The sequence below is a fragment of the Meriones unguiculatus genome, chromosome 6, assembly GCF_030254825.1.
Source record: "Meriones unguiculatus strain TT.TT164.6M chromosome 6, Bangor_MerUng_6.1, whole genome shotgun sequence".
NCBI classification, from domain to species: domain Eukaryota; kingdom Metazoa; phylum Chordata; class Mammalia; order Rodentia; family Muridae; genus Meriones; species Meriones unguiculatus.
Genome location: NC_083354.1, coordinates 42979372 through 43001277, shown reverse-complemented (window position 1 = coordinate 43001277; position 21906 = coordinate 42979372). Strand labels below are relative to the sequence as shown.

Below are 21906 nucleotides of genomic sequence, written 5' to 3'. Positions count from 1 at the left end.
GCTTTTCTGTAACCAATGGCCCTCTGGCAGCAACTGCTGCATCTCCACCTCCCACGTGTAAGCACTGTCCCAGGAAACCACCGCCTGCCCTCCCCTAGGTCTTGAGCATGCTCATTCTACCCAGACGGCCTGTGTCTGGACACCCAGAATCTAGAAGCTCAAGAACAGAACACCCTGGCTAGAAACTATTCACTAAAGTTACCAGCCAAACCATAGGTGTTTTGAGATAAGAACTTCTGTCAGTATACCTCAATCCTAATCTTCAGCTGGAGCTCAGCCTGAAGACCTGCCCAGAGGAGGCTGCCCCTTCTGAGGCAGGAAGCCTGTGATTTCCCATCATCCTCCTCTGCACCCACTAGATTCTCAACCATGCCCTACCCTTGGAAATGAGGAAACTGAGGATCAAAATTAAGTCTTAAGTGGCTCAAAGGCAGAAGGGGTGCTAAAAGAAGCTTACTGGCAAAGTTTCTGGAGTAGAGACCTGGCCATCCCAGAGGTACAGAAATATGAAAGTTTCTGCAGAGGCTAATGAGCTGGCTGAGCCACTCTTCTTCGACACAGGATTGATTCCCTCCCATCATTCATGACCAGGAACCTTAAGAGACCAGGTAAACAGACAGAGTCAATGGCATTGTAATAAAGACACTTTTATTTAGTTTGATATGTTTCTATACAGAATGCAGAAAACACATCTTAAAATCATATAGAAGGAAATAAAAACACGTCAGTGGTTGGTGAACACTTGAATGTGAGATTGGCTCTCCATCTCAGAGTCCATGGCCATCGCCAGCTCAGGGCTCAGGGAGGAGGCTGCCTGCAAAGGCATTGTTGCTGTTGTTATTCTGTTCACTGCCCCATTGCCTCCAGTTGCTATGACAACAGGCCACTCTGGGCCAGCCTCCTCTCTACATGGCAATGCCCAATGGTGGGGTTGCTAAGAGCAACAGAGTTATCTGGAAGGCTTTCCAAAGCCCTCACCTGGAATATCGGGATTTACTTATTTATTTTTGATGAGGTCACCAGAAATAATTTTATCAGGTCAGATCCCTGTTCCTGACTCTGGGACATCAGGGAAACTCCAGCTTGGAGGTACAAGGCCCAGTCACCAGCCATCCATGAAGCACTCATCTGCAGACTTCCCCACAGGGCACCGCTCACTGTGAGGAAGAGTCCTGCTGGGGGCTGAGCAGGAAGGGTAGGCCCTGTGGAGGACGAGGAGGAACCACCCTCTGGAGACAGCACACCCCTCCTACTGGCTTTCCCTTCCTGAGACAGCACACCCTCTGCTCAACAGTCTATATGGCTTAGAGGTTACTGCTCCGTGTGCAAAGGGAGCCCGGGTCCACCCACCCACCCTTGATCACAGAGGGGGTACATTATTGCAAAAGGCATTCTTCCCCTAAAAGGTCCCCGAAATAACTCAGACATCAAGAAAAGGCATGCTCAAAATGGTTTCTTCCAAAGGAGGAGAATCAAAGCAGAGTGGGTGCCCCTGAGTCATGGGACAGAGATGCAGACAGATGGACGATGTTCTGCTAAAAAAGGCAAAGGAAGCCTCTATGTAATCCAGAATTTAACCCATTAGGAAAAGAAAGGGGGGAGGGTCGAAATGAGCAGAGCCATCAGTTCCATGGAATCAACACTAGGAGCTTGTACAAACTGCTGTTAAGCATCACCGTTTTTTTAATCTTTTTTTTTTAATAAAACGATTTGAGGTTGTATAAAAACTTTAGTAAAAAATTAGCTTTGAGAGCCCACAGATTTTTACTATGAACTATTGCTGGCACTCCTCCCCAGCCACCAGACCTTTTCCAGTTGTTCAGGCCCAAGGCCCAGGACTGGAGCGCCAGAGAAGAGGGGATGGGGTGCACGGGGTGGGGCTGTGGACTGTTGGGACAAAGTGGCCAAGGTCAAGTGAGGAAAGAGCATCACATGACATAAAAATATTGCATCTTCACCAAAATGTCCCCCACTGAGTGTTTCAAAGACCATGATATTCCTTTTAAGAGGGAAGAAAAAAAGAAAAACAAAACAAAACAAAAACCCACACAGAAGTGGGGGGGAGGAAGGTTGATGTGGTCGAATCCTCGACCTTCCCAGGTGCCCCTACGAGCAGCTGGCCCACCGTGGAGCACCTAGGTTGGGGGCCACAGCCACCAATGCCTTTTGGAGTCCCTTTCCCACAGAAATGAAGACCCCCTCAGTGGTAGGCCACTAGCATGGGGTAGAGGTCAGGATGTCCATGGCCCAAGAGGCCCCTCCAGCTTCCAGCCCCTGGCAACAGCGGGAGAGCAAACCCAGCACCAGGGCCCTGGCACCCAGGCCAGGACCAGGAGGCCCTCGGTCAGGCTCCGGGATATCAGAGCAACCAAGTTGACATAGTGTGAAAAAATAGGATTCCTTTGATAAAAAATACTGTCCCTTGGTCTTCTCTAAGCTTGAAACACCCGGGGAGCTTATTTTTAGCAAAGCAATTCCCCATACCCACCCGAAAAGTATACGTACAAGTTTAGGTAAACAGCAGATTAAATGTAAAAACTTAACCTTAACTTCTCAAAGTCCTTTGAATTTAATCTTTAGCTACTGTTTTCCATGTTACATCCTGCAGCTAGACACACGTGAATAGAAAAAACAGTACAGTTAGTGTTAAAGGCAAAATGCAGAGAGCTGGGGGCCACCCAGCACTGCCTGCGAGTTCATTCACGGTTCCTCGCTCCCTCCTCCTATCTCTACTCAAACAGTGCTTTCAGAGCCAGCCATCAAACACGCAGCGAAGACTTTTCTATGAACAAACAAAAAGCTGTTAGGCAAAAAACAAAAATAAAAAGTCCCCCAAAGTCTCTCCAGCAGCTTTGGGGTTTGGGAGGACCAGAGAGGGTGGGCTTGTCCAGGCCCTGTGTGTCAGTGTGTGCTAGGTCAGGTGTTGGCTACCGGTGGGCAATGGTCTGTGGGCCACCGGTCTCTACAGACAACACCGAGTTGTCTCCAGGCCCCTGCCCTACCCCTGCCTCCACCCAGGCGCTTGTGGGTTAAGGGGGGACATACGGAGGGGGTGATCGGTATGGGGTCATGTTCTTGGGACGGGAGCCCTTGCCCTCCATGGGAGCTGTGAAGGGTGGGGGTGGCTGGTAGGGAGGTGCGTTAGGATCCTCATCCCGCAGGGGTGTGTACTCTCCCACAGTGTCCTGGTTCAGAGGAGTGGTCTCGGGCACGCTCTGGTTGGGGTACTCAGGAGGTGGGAGGGGAGCCTTCTCTTCCTGCAGGATGAGCGGCATGCTGGAGGAGGGTGGGGGCTTGGAGTCGTCCAGCTCATCCGCAAAGATGATAGGCACCCCCTTCTTGATAAAGGTGGCCTGGTCCTCAAGGGTCAGCTTGCCCTTCCGCTTCTTGCGGTAGCAGATCATAGCAATGACCCCGGCAGCGAGCAGGATGGCCGCGACCACGACAGCTGGGATGACTGTGTGCAGGTAGACATCGTCCTCACTGCTCCTCTCAGGGTCCCCATCCGGGACCTCTGTGGCTGGTGCCGCTGAGGCTCCAGGAGAGGGGGGTGCCGCCGGGATAAACTGTAGGTGCCGACAGCTGCCAGAGCCGGCCACAGCAACACTCACAGCCTTAAAGTCGGGCTCCAGAGCACTGGAGAAGGCAGGCCGAGGTTTCCCGTTTTCATCAGCAATCCTTCGGCTCAGCCCTACGATCTGCTCCCTGGGGCAGGGCTCCAGGGGCAGTGTGTTGTTGGTCCATTCAACCACAATAGAGCCACGGGTGATGTTCTGAAGGGTGATGGTGCTGCAGTTTCGATCCCCAAAGGCAAAAGCTAGCTTCTTTACCAAAGCAATTTTCTTGTGGATGTCATTCACCACTGGCGCTGGGTCACCTGCAAGCCTGGCCTTGAACCGTGCAGGAGCCTTGTCCCCTTGTGGGCGCTTGTGAACATGGATCTCAAAGGCGTCCACAGCAGAAAGGCCCCCTTTGTCTGTAGCATGCATGAAATACTCATGTTTTCCTACATGGCTGCTGTCTGGCAGGCCATACATGAGTTGGCTGTTGCTGTTAAACTGAACCCAAGATTTCTCGCCTACCAGCTGCTGCTCCCGCAGCTTCAGGGTCAGCTTGAGCTTGTCGGTAGTGGTGTCCTCGTTGTCATAGAAGGTGTCTGATGGAATCTTTACCTCAAAGTAGGTGCCCACCCAGGCATCCACCCTGTCAATGTGGTTCTTGAGCTCTGGCCGCTGGTTAGGTTCTCCCCCACGGGGCACTCCACTGGTGGTGGTACGGATGCGAGTAGGTGGGGATGCCGTCTCCAATCTGGTGATGGGTGCTTTGGTGGTGACCCGTGGCACTGGTCGGGGTGTCCGCGGTTTTTTGGTTGGCCTTCGAGTTGTGGTGGTTGAGGAATCAGTTGAAGGCGTTGCTGGTTTTGGCGTGGATACTCGTGGCTTCTTGGTGGTAGTTGTTGGAGGAGTAACAACTGCTGTGGGCTCTACATAGCCAGGAATGGTCATTGTTGGGCGAATCTGGCCAGGAAGCGTGGTGCCAGCCTCTGACACCCGAGTAGGCTGGATAGGGCCCAGGGTTGGAGTCTGAATAATGGCACCTCGAGTCCGAATGGTGACCGTGGGCTTCCCAGGAACAGGATCCCTGACAGGAGGAGCCATGGTCTCCGTTGGAGGTGCAATGGCTGGAGATGTGGGGGTAGGCACTATCCTAGACGGTGGCTCCTGGATGGCCGTGGTTGGGGGTCCAATGGCAGTAACAGGTGTAGGTGTAGCATGAATCTGCCTCCGGATTCGTTTGGGGAGAGTGGGCTTCTTATTGGCAATGTGCCAACCCACCACAGGGTAACCAAGCTGGGCAGACATTGCACCCTCCCTAGCAGGGGTTTCTACACCACGAATGTCAGGCACACTATTCTGGTTCAAGGAGCAGCCTAGCTTCCAGGACAGCAGGGCTCCATTCTCTACCACTTTCTTTGCATTTCCCGGGCCAGCCATGAAGGCTGACATGTCAAATAGTCTATTATTGACTACAGGCACCAACTTCATGTTGTGCAGTTCTACTTCTGAGAAGCTCTGCATTCTGTTGAGGAGATCAATCCTTTGCTTTGGGGTCATCTTGGTGAGGTCGGCATCCAGAATCACTGTAAGGACAGTCACCGGCTCATCAGCAGCACAGGCGGATGGCACTCCTTCACCAGGGTCTGATGAAGGTGCCCGTACAGACCGAGGCTCATTGTGGTCTTCAGGGTAGACCTCGATAGAAAATACACTGGACGTCTGGGGGACATGACTCCCATTGGCTCCCAGGCGCGCCGCACTCACAGAGATGTAATGGACGCCTTTATCAGTGTCGAGAGGAAGGCCTTCCAACGTGTGGCTGTGTGGGTCCCAGTGCAGCCAAGGTGGCAAGGCCTCCTTCCCTGCTGCAGACACCTGAAAGAAACATAAGTGTGAGCTATAAAGGCTATCATCATTGCACAGCCTAAAATGATCACCATAACAAACCACTGGTCTGAGTTATGTGATAGATAGGCTGAAGGAATAATTTAGAATTCCTGCTGGGAAATCTAACTCATCACCTCTAGAGGAGAGCAATAATGCCCTGTTAAATGCCAGAAGACTGGGACTGCCAGATTGGCTATGCACTGGGGCACATTAACATATACAAACACTTGGCTATCATGGACCTTAAGGATGTATGGACTTTGACTAAGAATCAGAGTGCACAGTTGTAATCCCAGAACTCAGGAGGAATGAGCTGAAGGACAGTCTGGGGTATAGTTTGAGACCCTGTCCCTAAAAACAAACAAAAACAAATATTAAAGGAGGGAGGTAAGAAAAAGAAAAATCATCTCTAATCTCTAAAGGAGAGATTTTGGAGTCAGTCAGGTATAAGAAAGAAACATACATAGCCTGCTTCTGCCCTTGTTACAGAAGAGACCCTAAGGAACTCAATTCTTTATTATCCCTAAAAGAATTGTTCTGACTTCTTTCAGTGTGCAGATCCTTTTCCACAGTGACATAAATAGAAATACTCAGAGCACCCAAAGGAATTTCAACACAGAGACTTCTACCAGCTCAAAGAGAGAATTAGTATGTGCTTGCCCAGGCCCCATCTTTGGCTTCTCTCACCTTTGTGAAACATATTCCTGCCCCTGATGTAAGAAAGGCACTCACTCTCTGCTGACTGAAGGTGTTTTCAAGCTCATGATCCTGCCCCAAGTCCAGATACACAACAGCCAACAGAGGGCGCATCTCCAACCCCACCTCAGGGACTGTTGCTAACTGAAGGCCACCGCTTAACACAGGCCAAGGGGTCAAAGCTATGCTTTTTGGGCACCCAAGTGGCTGCCTAGGTCTCCTTCTTGCCAAAAGCCAGGAACCAGTTCAAACCTAAGATTTGCACACCAGACACCTTATACCAGAGATTTTTAAAAGCCAGATTTAAATTTCTGATCCCCAGCCAAGTGTGGTGGTATATGCCTTGAATGCTGGCATTCAAGATAGACTTTGTGAGCTCAAGGCCAGCCTGGTCTACAAAGTGAGTTCCAGGACAGCCGAGGCTACAGAGAGACATTTTCCCCAAAAAATCCTATCTTGAAAACAAACAAACAAACAAACACAAAAAACCTAATCCTCTTCAGTATACACTGATGACTAATAGGCGCAGCTCTCAGACACTGCCTCAAGATTCTTCACCTGTGTCTTCCTTCACATAGACAGAACTCAGAAGACGGAGAGTCTGCAGTTAGATTGACAGGGGTGTAGTAGAGAAGTATCCATATGCACTAAATGCCAGGAAACACAACCAAAGGCTCTTTCTCGAAGCCATACCCTTTAAGACATGGAGAAAGAGCAATTGAGTAGGAGTTTCCATTACTTATTCTTCATCAAAAAAGGTTTCATTCACAGTCTGAACGAGCTAGTCAAATATAGCAAAAAGGACAAAACTGAAGAATTAAGACTCTTGCTAGGGCTGAATTAATTTTAATGAGCTTCTGAGCCCAAAAAAAACATGAGTGCTATCATTCAGGGCCTGCAAGATAAATCCATGCAGGAGCTTCAGGAAAACAGACTCCAGAGACATGAACAAGCACTGTCACTGCTCACAGTGGCTTGCAAAAACTATTCCCTCATATTTCAAACCTTCTGGTGGGTCCTTTGGGTCTCTATGGTAGCATCTTCCAACAAATATCTCTGTATACTCAAGCCCTGGGATATGATCTGGGCCTTTCCCTGTGCTCCCTTACAGATATACCAGGTGCTTTTTCCCTGATCCTATCAAAGCACCTGCTCCAGTAAGGACCCTGCAGCCTCCCCTCAGACTTTGTCACTGGCTCTTACCCTTCCACTCTCTCTCCTTAATCAAGCCATTCCAACCTGCAAGGTTTCCTACAAGGCTGGCTAAACCCTGGACCACTCCCATGAGGTGGTCATAACCCTTTGTTTTCTCTGCTCAGGAAGGCAAAAAGCAGTCTCTCTGATGGAGTCTGAGCCTTGGGGCCATCTTACACTCAGAACTGACCTGTGTCTGTACCATGAACCACAACAATAAGCCAGATCTATCCTGTGACCATCTGCAAATAGTAAGCATGGCAGTCGCAAGGCAGCACTTCATACAGGGAGATAAGATCTAGGTCGAGGCCAGAGGGTCAGACATGGGAAGTGATAAACCATGACAGAAGAAGGTACAAGAGGCTGCTCCTCTGCCAAGTAAAACAGAGCCACAACTGTAAGGAACAATCGCTCCTCCCACTTCTAGATATATGAATGTCTAAACTACACTTAGTTCCCAGGACCACGGGACCACATTCCAGCCAAGCCTGTACCCTTCTGAACTGGACTATCAAGTACTTTATCTGCTGTTAACTATTCTCCCCTAAAACTTAGTCCTTGCAGCTGGAGAAATGACTCAACAGTTAAGCATACATGCTGTTTTTACAGAAAACCCACGTCAGGTGGTTCACAACTGCCTGTACCTCTAGTCTCAGAGGATCTGATGTCCTCTTCTGGCCTCTGCAGGTGTGTGTGCACATGTGAGGCATATACTCAAGCATGAACATATCCACAGGAAAAAAAAATAGACCTTTGAGAAGAATGTAATCATCATCTCCCAAAAGAACAGCTAAACATAGTTATAGCCACTCAAAACATTCCCAGTATCTGTCCTTCTACCCTAAGTCCTGACATCTATTTTTACTTTATCATTTTATCTTTTAGCTCGTCACTAATTTGGGAAAAAAACCAAACAAACACAGAAGCCTGTATTTTCAGTAAGCATTTGAGTTGATAGGTCTGGACAAATACCATTCTGACAGCCCATTCCCAAGGATGCTTTCCTCTGCCAACCCACATTTCCCGGTGTGCCATGTTCACAAGGGGTCCATTCAGACCAGGGAACACCCACTCGAGGCAGGAAGAAACTGCAGTTCATCTCACGCACGCTGCATTGCCACAAAGCTCTCAAGCATACAAAAAAAAAAAAAAAGACTCCTTTCATGAACCTCTCTTCCTGACCAAAAAGAGTACCCATTGTTCTCAGGGGAACAATTAGGTAGCCCATGCCAGCAGCTGAGAGCATGGTCTCAGCAAGGGCTGTTCCCAGCCTGCTGACATCTTGGGCTGAGGAAAAGTCCACATTGTCTGAAAGCAAGGAGGCTGAAGAAAAGCAGGGACGAAAAGCCATCCTCACAGAGTGTACCAAATGAGACATCTGAGAGGCTCTACTGGGCAGCCTCATCTTTCAGGGTTACATAAATGTATTTTTTACCCACTACCCTTTTTGTTTTGTTTCTCCAGCAAGGCCTTACTCTACAGCTAAAGCTGACCTCCAACCAAAAGAAATCCTGCACATTCCGGTTATAGGCGTGTTCCCTGCCACAACACTGACTCCTCCCCAGTTACACTGGCCATGCAGGACTATCAATGCACACTGCATGCTGGGACCACAGAAGGACAGAGACTCTCCATCATAGGCTACAGCCACAACATGGCCTAGAGTCGCCCAGATTCAAAACTTGTGCCAGCGTTCAGAGCCTTTGAGAAGTCAAACCAGGTCCATGGAGGAAAGGAATCTTTACTGAGGATTTGTTTGTTTTATTGTTTTATACACAAGTTCTCACTCTGTAGCCCAGGCTGGCCTTAAACCACGTCAGCCTCCCGAAGTGCTGGGATTATAGGCAAGTACCATGCAGCGTGTTTCATGAGAGACATGTAAGAAGGTAACAGGGCTTTGTGGGAAGACTGCTTTCAGTCTTAGAATGAGCTTAGAGAATGAGCTCTAATACAGCTCAAACAATGTTCAAGTTGAATCTGAAAGAGGTAACAGTACCAAGAAAGAGAAAGGGGAAAGGAAAAGGAGGAGGGAACCAAAGGCCTGGAGTAGGCCCCAAGATACGAATAATCAGAACAGAAAGGGACAAATGAGGATATGGTAAGATACAAAGAGGAAAGGGGAAAGAAATGAAACCTGAGGACAGATCACAGGGGTCTTAATCCTAAATACAGATCAGTAATGAAAGACTTTAAGCAGATATAAAATGTCTCTTACTTTAGTATGAAGAAAGACTAAGAAAGTTAAAAACATAGGTGAGGAGCCTGAGAAGTAAAGAGCAAGTGATGGCTTGGATAAAGAGCAGTAAGTGCTTGCTGTCAGGCAGGATTTGGAGGTTTTCCGAGAAACAGCACTTTTGGCAATGAGAGCTAAAATACTCCTTCTGTTGCTGCTGTTATTTGTTTGAGACAAAGTCTCATGTGTGCAACCTGGCTTCAAGTTTGCTGTTAAACAAGGAAGGCCTTGCACTCCTAACCCTCTGCCTGTACCCCGCAAAGCCGGGATTATAAACATATGCTAACATATTTGGTCTAAAATGTTCCTTAAGTCAGGCATGGGACTTTCATGGGAAGACATATGCAAGCAGATCTCTGAGTCTGAGGCAAGCCTAGTCTACATAGTAAGATCCTATTTCAAAGAAAGGAAAGAAAAATGACCTTACAGCAAATAGTAACACTGGACAGCCACTAAAAGTTACATTTCACAATGAATATTAAAACTCATGGGCAAGAGGACTGGAGAGATGGCTCAGTGGTTAAGAGCACTGGCTGCTCTTCCAAAGGACCTGAGTTCAATTCCCAGCACCCACATGGCAGCTCACAACCGTCTGTAACTCCAAGCATCTGACACCCTCACACCAATGCACATAAAATAAAATAATTTTTTAAAAAAATCATGGAAGAGGGGCTAGAGAGATGGCTCAGAGGTTAAGAGCACTGGCTGCTCTTCTAGAGGCCATAAGTTCAATTCCCAGCAACCACATGGTGGCTCACAACCATCTACAGCGAGATCTGGTGCTCTCTTCTATCGTACAGGTGTACATGCAGGCAGAACATTGTATACATATTAAATAAATAAAAATCTTTTTTAAAAAATCATGGGAGAAAACTCAAGCTACAACAAATGAGAAAGGTTAAAAATATAGCCGGGGCCAGACAGATGGCTCAGTGATTAGAGATGCTGGTCTTGCCACTAAGACTGATGACATGAGTTTGATCCCAGGACTCACATGGAATTAGAGAACCAATTTCTAATTTTCATACAAGATACATGGCATGCTCCCACCAACACCACCACCATACCTACACACAAAAATGAATGAATGAATAAATGAATGAATAACTACATTAGGTGCGATTAAAAAATAAGGGCTGAGAGATGATTTATTGAAAAACCAAATTCAACCAGAACAACTCTGTGAGAATAACTATTATAAGGAATCCATACCCAGGTGATGGCTCACACCTTTAATTCCAGCATTTGGAAGGCAGAGGCAGGCACGTAAGAATTACAATGATTTAAATTTAAAAGCCACTTGCAAAAGGCATGCTGAAATTTGAAGTGAATATCCTGTGTGATCTAAAAATACACTTAAACCTTGAATTTATAAAGAAAGAAGCGCAGAGAGAGAGAGAGAGGAGGCAGTTTTATTGGGAAAGTTATACAGAGACAGGCTGAAGAGAGAGAACAATCTAGACACAGGTAAAGACAGACCAAGCCAGAGAATGAGAAGAAGCCAGAAATTAAAACATGGTGCCAAAGTTAGCATGAGGCTAAGCAGAGCATTCAGTCAGAAGCTTAAGGAAGCCAGTTTGAATCAGCTTGGAGAGGAATTTGAGTCAGCCAGCCACAGTTCAGAAAGAACCAGAAAGCCACAGTTGAACCAGCCAGCCACAGTTCAGAAAGAACTAGAAAGGGTGAGCTTATTAAGCAGTAAGTCTTAGAGGCCGAAAACGTTCTAGGCCTAGATTAGATTGTATGGAGGCTAAAAGCTTCCAGGACTAGAGCCAGGTTAGCAGACAGAGGCAGGAAGCCTTCGAGATACAATTAAATCAGGTGAATAAAAGTTACAGTTTATTAGTTAACACAGATTTTTCAGCCAGGTTGGTGTCATCAGCTATAATCCCACCATTCATTCACTGAAGAGGTAGGAGGATCATGTAGTTCAGAAGCCAGTGAGACTTTTTCTCAAAATAAGTAGATACTTTTTCCATCTTATTTTTTACAAGTAAGGAAGTCAAAGCTCCAAGAGTAAGGCCATGCCCCTGCCTTTCCAAATCCTCAATCCATACAACCCTGGTTCTTCAGAGTGGGTGGATTTCCATACTGCTACTCAGTGCTACAGAATCACAACTAGATAAGAGTCTAGCTAGTGCCCTGGGCAAGTATTCTAACATTGAATTTCACCCCCACCTTCACTGTTCCTTCAGCTCATCAGATACCTCAGATAAAATCCTGTCTTCCCAGTGAAAGCTCTTTATGACACCAGTGAATAGGCCTGTTACATGTCTCTGCCAAATACTACAAATCTCTGACTCACTGTATCAGTTCAAGATACTTCTGATCAAAATTAATCCATGTAAAAAATTCCAATAACCACTGAAACAAAGGCAACTAATGCAGGGTTAGGACATTCAGAGGGAAACTTAAAATATAGGCAAGCAAAATATCTCTCAGAACTGCCAATCCTTACCTAATAGATTTGCATCTGGTTTGCTGGGGCACAAAGAGTTCTACTGGTGTGGGGGGGGGGGGGGGGTAGGCAGAATAGGGGAGTGGTGGCACACCTTTAATCCCAGCACTAAGGCAGCAGAGGCAAGGGAATCTCTGAGTTCAAGGCCAGCCTGGCCTACAGATCACTGGACAGCCAGAGCTACATAGTGAGACCCTGTCTCAACAAAGGAAAAAGAAAAAGAAAAAAAAGGAAGAAAAACAGAGTTCTATGGAATTGATCTGCTGCTACATGAGCCGGTTTTCAGAAGTAAGGCCACCCTGAAAATAGGCTATGATTTTCAGAGAATGGAGTCCACAGGGAAAAGAGAGCATGGAGGGGAGAGGAGAGGAGGTCCACCAAAATTGAAGGGAAAAAAACAGATTCACCTCCTCATGGCAAGCCTGGCATGGAATCTGTGGCATTCGGTATAGAAGGCTGGGTTTGTATGTCAGAAAGGACACACCCAAATCTGTAAACGTTTCAACCAAGAGCTGCTGGGCTGAAGAGACGGCTCAGCAGTTAAAGGTACCCCGCACTCTTCCAGTGCTTAATTCTCAGCTCCCACACGGCAGCTCACAACTATCTGCTGACTCCAGTTCCAGGGAACCCAACAGACTCTTCTGACTTCAGTGGGCACAAGGCACACAAATGGTGCACTGTATACATACATGTAGGCAAAACACACACATACAATTTTTAAAAAGAAAGAAGAAAGTGCTGCTGGGCAGTTTTTCAAGCTTAGGCCTTCAAGGAGTAATAGCTCCCTATGGGAGTGATGGCTCAGTGAGGCAGTGAGCTGCTTCTGATCTCTGCAAGCACCAGGCACACATGTGGCATTCATACATGCATGTGAGTACCTCAGTAAATAAATAAGACACAACAAAAAAGAAAAGGTCATCAAGCATCAAAACTAAAATGGAAGGCGGGAACGCTTCCTCATTGTTTTCCATGCAGTCTCACCTTGACGACTTCTCCACTGGAGGCAATTAAATCTGTGGGAATGCTCACTCGAAATGAGCGCCCAACAACAGCCAAGCCATCAGGAATGCTAATCACGGTGGGAACAGTCTCACGGAAGTCTGAGAGCACTGAGTGCATGGATGCCTCAAGCTGGTTCTTCCAGTCCCTCACGGCCTCGGAGGGTTCGCTGGGCCAGTGGGAGTGAGCCACAGCCACAGACAGCAAGAGGAGAAAGGTCCTTCCCCAGAGGGGGTGCAGTAGCCACATGTCCACAGACATCCTCATCCCAGGCTAGTGTTTGCGCAAACCAACAGCTGGTAAGGAAGGAAGCGAATGATGTGCTCCCAGGATTGGGTCCTCACCCTCTGCACACGTGTTCCATGCTAGGGCACCCAGAGCCTACAAAAGAAGAGTAGATTCAAACAATCAGCAAAGCTGGAGGTTTCAAGAATGCAAGCTTCTCAATTCTTCAACCAAGCTCTAACACAACTAACAAGAAGCCCCTACCCGGCTCTCTTCAGCTGCATGCAGCTGCTTAGCACTGGAAACTGATGGGTCTTGTGAGTGTAAAAAACACTGAATTTTGAAATTTTGTATAAAAAAAAATGTAAAGCAGTGTTAGCAATACAGGTGTGTGCACCACCCACCCAGTCATCGTTGATAATTTAAAGGGATACATACTGAAACTATGGCATATTAAAAAACATACATTAAATAAAATGAATAAAAACCTATAAAATACAAATAGGTAAAATTAATTTCACCTGTTTATTTCATTGTGAGAGAGAAAAAAAAAATTTTTTTTTGTGGTTGTTTTTGTTTTGTTTTTCCAGACAAGGTTTCTCTGCGTAGCCCTGGCTGTCCTGGAACTAGCTCTGTAGACCAGGATGGCCTCCAACTTACAGAGATCTGCCTGCTTCTGCCTCCTAAGCGCTAGGATTAAAGGTGTGCACCACCACTGTCCAGCAAGATTTCTAAACGATACTTGGTTTACATTATCTGTTTGCCAAGCAGCACTGCTTCTCTTCTAGACCTTCCTTCAAATTCACAGTAAGTAAGAAAGCTAAGAGGAAAAACAGGGCAGAAGGTGGTACACTCCGCAAGACAACTGGCCTGGGCTCTCCAATGTCAGCATCCCCTAAGGCTGACTGCCTGGGTTTAGAGACATTTACCACTATGATGTGTGCATCTTGACTGAATTCTAGAATAATTAAAAAAGAAAAAGAAAGAAAGAAAACACCAAAGCTGAACTGGAGAATTTGCACGTTGGCTAGATTAACTTTACTGTCAATTTCTGTAGGTAACAGGGTGATAGTGCGGCTATGGACGGCTAGCCTAAATCCCTCAAGCAAGGTCACAAAGATTCTTTGACTCACTTTGAAATGCTTCAAGGGGAAAATATATGCACCTGTATTTATAGAGAGAAACAAAATACAAACTTTTTTTGTTTTTTGTTTTGAGACAGTGTTTCACTATGAAGTCCTGGCTAGCCTGAAACTGACAAAGATCCACCTGCCTCTGCCTCCTGAGAGGAAAGGCCTAAGGAGTTCTAAAAGATTAAAAAAGAGAAATGCGGCAACTATCTGCTCCTCAAACCCTAAGAATTAATGGCAGGACCTGCTTATTAAACACCTTCCTGCAAACCCTGTGTGAACAAGACTTACTGGTCCTCCTTGCCCCTGCTGCTAGCAGAGCAACCTAAACCTGAATGTTAACCTCCTCACCTTACCGGCTTCAGGGAGTTAGGGGACATGCTCTTCTGAGCTGGCAGCCACACACATGATGGGATCTGTGGATGCTCTAAGGTGATCACAGACATGAACTACTTCCCACTCAAGACAAAGAGTAAAACCTGCCACCAACTCCATGCTAGGGAATGGACAATACCTCCTGTGTGCTTGTGTGCTTGTGTGTGTGTTTAACCTAGGTAATGCAAAGTAAATAAACTTGTTATAGAAAATGAGGCCACTGAAGAGAAGGTACATACACTGAAGACAATGCAAATCCAAGGCAATTCCATTAGGATTTCTTCTATTTTTAATTTTGTTATTAACATTTTTCCCTTTTTTTTTTGGGGGGGGGGTGGTTCGAGACATGGTATCTTTGTGTAGTGTTGGCTGTCCTGAACTCATTCTGTAGACCAGGAAGGCCTCAAACTCAGAGATCTGTCTGCTTCTGCCTCCCCGAGTGCTGGCACAACACTCTGCACACCCATCCCCCTACTTTCCCCCCAACTCACATGAATCTTTTTTAAAAAGGCAATTAATTGGACTTCTGGGGAAATGAAATGGACATTGTTTTCTCCAATATTTCCCACAAAATAAAATTAAAAATCATATTTTACATATAAAATAAATATAAGCCTAAAAAGCAAAGAGCAAGAATTAACTAAGAAACTCAGAGCTCAAGGATCAGCACAGTGGTAATTCCCTGGTTTTCTTTTTGCCCTACGTCTGACTTGGAAGGAGGCAGTGGATAGAATTCAGACAGAAACATATTTGTCTTTCCTGCCCTTTCTGAGTTTGTGTTTTGTTTTGCCCTTGATACTTCCAGGAGTTAAGCACAAGCTTTGTGCATTCTAGGCAGGTGCCAGGCCTGAAAACACCACACTCAACTTTTCCTTCTTTTAAATTTTTTTCTTTTTACCTTTATTCATTTTATTTGGGCGCGGAAGGGGGGTGTTTTGTTTTCTTTGAGACAGGGTCTCTCTACACAGCCCTGGCTGTCCTAGAACCTACTATGTATGGCCTAGAACTCAAAGAGATCTGCCTGTTAAACTACCACACCCAAGGTGGTTTTCTGTTGTTAATGTTTTTGAGACAGGGTTTCTCTGGGTAGCCCTGGCTGTCCTGGAACTCACTCTGTAGACCAGACTGGCCTTGAACTCAGAGAGATCCACCTGCCTCTGCCTCCCTAAGTGCTGGAATTAAAGGAGCTAATTTATTTTATATGTACTAATGGTTTACCTATATGTATGTGCACCACTTGCATGCCTGTGTCTTCGAAGATCAGAAGATGGTTTCAAATCCCCTGGAGATGTATTTATAAATAATTGTGAGTGCCATGTGGGTGCTAGGAATTGAACCCCAGTTCTCTGCAAGAGCTACAAATGTTTTAACTCCCTAAGTCAACTCTCTAGCCTCTCCAAATTTTCTTAGATCAATCATAAAAATATGGACACATCTGGACGGCAGACACTCAGGTATGTGTGACACTGGTGTGTTTTCTACTGAATTATGTGATACAAAATAAATCTTCAGCAGGGTGTGGTGACACACACATGTGAACCTGTAAATCCTAACACTCAGGAGGCAAAAGAAAGAAAATGGTCACAAGTCTGAGAGCAGCAAATCAGCCAGGGCTAAACGGCAAGACTCAAAGAACAAAGCAAGGGCCAGTGAGGGGCCTCAGTGAGTAAAGATTCACCACTTAATAATAAACAGCCTAATAAACAGTTAAATCCCCAGATCCCATATGGCAGGAGAGACAGAGAGAACTGATTCCCATAGTTGTCCTGTTGTGTGCCCACACACACTCACACACACGGCACAATTAATTAAAATACATAGGCTAGGCCTGGTGGCACAAGTCTGGAATCCCTGCACTGAGAAGTGAAGCCAAGAAGACCAGAAATACAAGGTTACCCTTGACTATGCAGAGCTGGAGACCAGCTTTACTACCTTTGGACTTGAATCCCATTCCCATGAGTGTTGGGAAAATTTAGAAATGGTAACTAAAACCCAAATCCAAGTCTCAACATCTGATCTTCTGTCCTATTTATTCCACCCTACTCACCATTCTCTCTCTCTTTCTTTCCGTTTCCCACTCTCCCTCCCTAACCCTGCCCCAGTTGCTGGTCTGGGGATGTGGCTCAGCAGTAAAGTTCCTGTATTTGCTAAGCACCAAAGTGGAAAACTCAGTACTAGGCGTGCTCTAATGGTGAGGATGCAGGCTTTTTTATTTTTATACTTTTTTCTTTAATTTAGGTCATTTACTTTTCCACCTATTAAGTCTAGCTGACCTTTTACTTTATCAGTCTGATTCTCAATTTTAAATTCTTATTCTTTAAAAACAGCACTGATTACAAAGCACACCCTACCCCACTAAAAGCATCAGCTTAGTCTGCTATCATTGGTCACATGATGACATGGGGTGCCTGTTTCTCAGCATGAGTAAGAGCTCTGCATTTAGCAGTCAGGCAATGTCCGGGGCATAACTCCAACTACTATGCTATGGTTTTCCATGCTCGAGGGAGAAGACAGCTTCTGCCACTTGGCACAAAAGCAGCCTGTGTGTCTCCCTAATGCTGGCTTTCTGTAAGCAAGAGTCATGCCTGCTTGAAATAGAAGCCTTGTAGATTATATATATATATGCGATCCTCCAGGATAATCTTTAATTTTTAATTTCTTTATTGGGAGAGGGTGCATACAGCAGGCATATGGAAGTCAGGGAACAACTTCTGGGAGTCCTTCTAGCACATGAATCCCAGGATTCAAGATTAGTCTGGACTGGCACCAAGTGCCTCTACCCATTTACTAGCCCTAGAAAAAAATTTTACACAAGTCTCAAATGCTCATACTTGGTCACTACAGAGACAGTCTCCCTTCTTGCAAAGATCAAAGCCCACAGAGCAGTGAACATTCACCCACTGTCATAACAGCTACATTCTGTTAGGGGAAAAGGGTGTTCAGTGGTCCTGACAAGGCAACCACTGTCAACACTCCATCTGTATTTACACCTCTGTGACACAGGTACTCAAGGCTGCCTGAGAATGTATCTCCACTGAACTCACCGCTGTCTCTGGATGCCAGAAGCTGTCAAAGCTCTCTTACTAAGAGATGAGTGGTGGAACAGGGATGCAGTGCAGCACACAAAGAAATCCGAGCTGTCAGGGCTGCCCCCTATTCCAGTGAAATACAGTTCCATAAAAAGTGCCCTCTCGACTGCTTCTGACATGAACTCAGTGGCCAGCTCTTTGACCACCTCCCCCTAGTGGGGGAGCAGTCTTACCAGGCCACAGAGGAGGACAATGCTGCCACTCCTGATGAGACTGGATAATATAGGGTCAGATGGAAGGGGAGGAGGACCTCCCCTATCTGTGGACTTGGAGAGGGGTATAAGAGGAGATGAGGGAGGGAAGGTGGGATTGGGAGGGGATGAGGGAGGGGGTTACAGCTGGGATACAAAGTGAGTAAACTGTAATTATTATAAAAAATAAAAATTTCATTAAAAAAGGGGGGGCCCTCTTGGAGCTTAACAAAAGCCCTGCTCTTTGAACATGTATGTCAATCAGCCATGGTACACAGGGTGAAAGATGAGTTTGCCTGGCAGCAGTCTTAAACAATTCCCACCTCCAGAGACCAGAGAAACTTTAAAGGTATTGGAAGAGCTGAAGAGGCCAACTATGGGTGGCAGAGACCTAAAATCCCAGCAGTAGAGAAAATGAGAGATGAGGATTTCGAGCTTTAGGTCAGCCTGGGTAATCTGGAGAATTCAGGGCTAGCAGAGTTACAATGGGGAGACTTTGCAGCTAAGGGAGGGAGGGAGGGAGGGAGGGAGGGAGGGAGGAAATGAAATGTATTGGCATTTGTGTGGGTGATGCACACCTGAATTCCACAACTCACAAGGCCAGACTGGGCTACAAAAAAGTGTTGGTCCCTATAGAACCTGGAAAACTGAAGCCCTTCTGCAACAGCAGTGTAGGAGCAGCCACTCAAAAGTGCTCACAACTGCCCTAAGAGACAGCAGTAACTGGGAAGAGCCTACAACAATTGGATACTTGCCCCAGCCCTTTGCCAGGCCTGACCCCGAGCCAGCATCTAACAACACAATGAGGCTGTATTCCCGCCCGGAGACAGAAGACTCTCTGAAGAGGAGACCTCCACCAAGCTCCTAGCAAGAGAGTGTCAAGTGATGAAAAAGCAGTCTGAAGTAATCTATCAGACATCTTTAATCTAAAGATGGGAGAGTGTCAAATGGACAGAAGTAAAGTGACCTTTCAGAAGTACATGAAAGCTAAGTCACAACACAGAAAAGTCGCCTTGGAAGTAGGTATTAATCATCAGCCTTGGGGATACACAGGGACTCAAATGACAATGCAGTGGCTGGAAGGACTCCTATCAGCTGAGGCAGAGGGCAGCAGGAAGATTCTTCTGGCCCTTCCTAGTGCTGATACAGAGCCCTACTCAGATGTAACTGAAGCGTGTCACCTAATGAGGAGAGGGAGGTGGCAGGGAGACACCACGCCTGCATGACCCTTACGACAGACAGCTTCAAGTGCCTGAGAAGTAGAAAGCCTTTTTTCCACAGAAGCCATCCCTGGGAGAAGGGCAGCTCTGGCCCACCCTGCCGCCTCACCACATGTAATGCGTGCCCTGTGCTAACGGGAGCACAGTTAGTGCGCTCTTGCACATATGGTACCTTCAGTTCACAATAATCAAAACTCCACAAATGAAATTTCTACCCATTTACCCTAAAAACTCTTCACAGAACAGCTTTTAGTGTTTGCTCTCTGGGAATAAAGGCAAGTTGTGAGATTCAACTCACTGTTAACCACAGGATGTGGCAAAGGCAGCCCACCCCCAGGAGCTTCTACTCTACAGGTACGCCACCGTAAAATGGTACTTATGCTGTCAGACTACTACTAGTCACCCTTGTAATTAAAACGTTTAAGGAAAATTAGATTTTTCTATTAAAATAATGAAATCCTAAGTCCCTGTTTTAAATGGTCTTGGGAAAATTAAGAAGAAAAAAATCTTAATTAAAACACTCACTTTAGGCTACACCTAACAAAAGGCTTTTTTGGTCCACATACCCTGCAGTTAAAATTCAATATTGTGAGTTCAACACTAACACAAAACCTCTGTAAACTTAATTAGCTTAAAGCAGTTCAATCTAAAGGGCCAACATGGTATCTAGATACAACAAAAACCAACAGTGTGTAACTGTTTATTTGGACTACAAATATAAAAAAGACAGATTTTCTGCTTCCAGTTTTAAAAAGACCCTTTGTATTCTGTAACATCAGATAAAGAACTGGTGAGAATTTTCAAAAAGATTTATTTGTTTATTTATTTATTTATTTATTTATTTATTATTTTACTTATTATTTTTAAAAAGATTTATTCTTTTAATGTTATATAATATTAATGATATGTTACATTATTATTTCATTAATATTATTTATTAGTGTTCTGTCTGCATGCCAGGAGGGGGCACCAGATATCATTATCTAGTGCTGTGAGCCATGGTGTGGTTGCTGGGAATTGAACTCAGGACCTTCTGGAAGAGCAGGCAGTGCTCTTAACCCCTGAGCCATCTTTCCAGCACACCACTGGTGAAAATTTAAAGTCTCACCTAAAAACTGCTCTTGCCTCTGAGGGCAGATGGGGTTTTTCTGCCATGGAGATCTGGCAGGACAGTGGAAAGAAATGATTACAAGTGATGGGGAGGACCACCGGCCCAGCCAATCAGAAGAAGCCAGCGTTACAGAGACTTACGGTAAAGGTATGTGTAAAAGAAGACTGCCACCTCTGAGAAGTAAATACCACATCCATCTTGTTTATCAAGGAAAACTTTTAAAAGCTTCTCTCAATTCTAAAATTTCTTATGACTCCTCTCACAGGTAACAAAGAAGGCTACAGTGGGCAGCGTTTTATGCTGGTGGTGGCTTGATTTTTTTCCAATACTCAGAGAAAGGAAGCAGAGACTTCAACCTGTATGTAATGCGCACAGGTACAAACATGCCCTGACGGAGGAGAGATGACTGCTGAAAGCCCAAACTAAACAGCTCTTCTCTACTAGACCACGGCCTGTCATCCGAGCGCAACTGTATACCTGTGTGAGAGGCTTACTGAACACGTCTACACGCCACTAAACCCCATATGCTGTGGTTAAATATTACTCAGTACTAAGTGGTAACACTTTAAAACTGTTCGCATGGTGAATTTTATGCCTAATCCAGTCACTAAGGACAGGACAGGGTTCAGCTGAGCCCAAACACAAGGGCTGGGGACAATTGTCCACTTGGTTAAGGCAGGCAGCGTGGCGTAGTGAAGGCGGGAGGAGTGGAGAGGCGGCGGCCAGACGCAGCAGTGTGCTGGTGGGATCAACCCTCAAACTCACATGGCATCCACCAATCCAATTACAGCAAACTACAATTATCTTAAGACACCACAATCACCACCTCAGCACACATTTGCTGTTTACCCTGTAGGACAGGTGTGAAGCTTCAATTACTGAACAGCCTTTCTAAATTTCATACACTATTCAATTAAGATTTTATAAGCATTACCGAATCACAAAACACAAATAATAATCCATTTAACTAGGTAGTCACCAGCCACACAACAATGTTCTAGAGCACATTTACGATGGAGGCCATATAAAATTACAACGAAGCTAAAAATTCCTAATGCCTAACCACAGCGCATGTCTGTGGTGACGTCTGTGGTGGCACTGGTGTAAAACTTACCAGGCTATTAGCCAAATAACAGTACGGCACATACAATTATATACAGTACAGTATGTTTAATAATTTACTAGCTCATGTATTTACTATACTTTTCAGTATTAATAATTTACTACTGAGCTAGGGGCAGTGGCACACACCTGTAATCCCAGAACTCAGGGATGTGGAGGCAGACAGACCTCTGTGAGTTCGAGGCTAGCCTGGTCTACAAAGACTGGTTCAAATCCCAACTCCCACATGGCACAACTGTCTGTAATTCTAGTTCCAAGGGATCTCACACCCTCACACAGAGGCAGACTATCAATGTAAACAAAATAAAGTAATAACAAGAAGAAATTCTAAAAACTTATTCCTACTCGTGAATAAGAAAAGCTGAATTGCAGTGGAACTGCAGTGGCTTTTAAGTAGAGCATTTGTTCAGCATGCACAA

At 45.7% G+C, this 21906-nt stretch overlaps 1 protein-coding gene across 13 annotated transcripts in view; it reads right to left on the bottom strand.

Annotated features, from left to right (window-relative positions):
• Positions 1–631: 631 nt before the first annotated feature.
• Dag1 (dystroglycan 1) overlaps positions 632–21906 on the bottom strand; it is a 57426-nt gene continuing 36151 nt past the window's right edge. For all 13 annotated transcript variants that reach the window (XM_021662717.2, XM_021662644.2, XM_060385275.1 and 10 more), the window contains 2 exons: positions 13007–13405; positions 632–5432 (listed from right to left, as the gene is read on the bottom strand). In XM_021662717.2, coding sequence (XP_021518392.1) covers positions 3030–5432; positions 13007–13291 — 2688 coding nt within the window. In that variant the 5' untranslated portion in view covers positions 13292–13405 and the 3' untranslated portion in view covers positions 632–3029. The remainder of the gene's footprint in view (positions 5433–13006; positions 13406–21906) is intronic.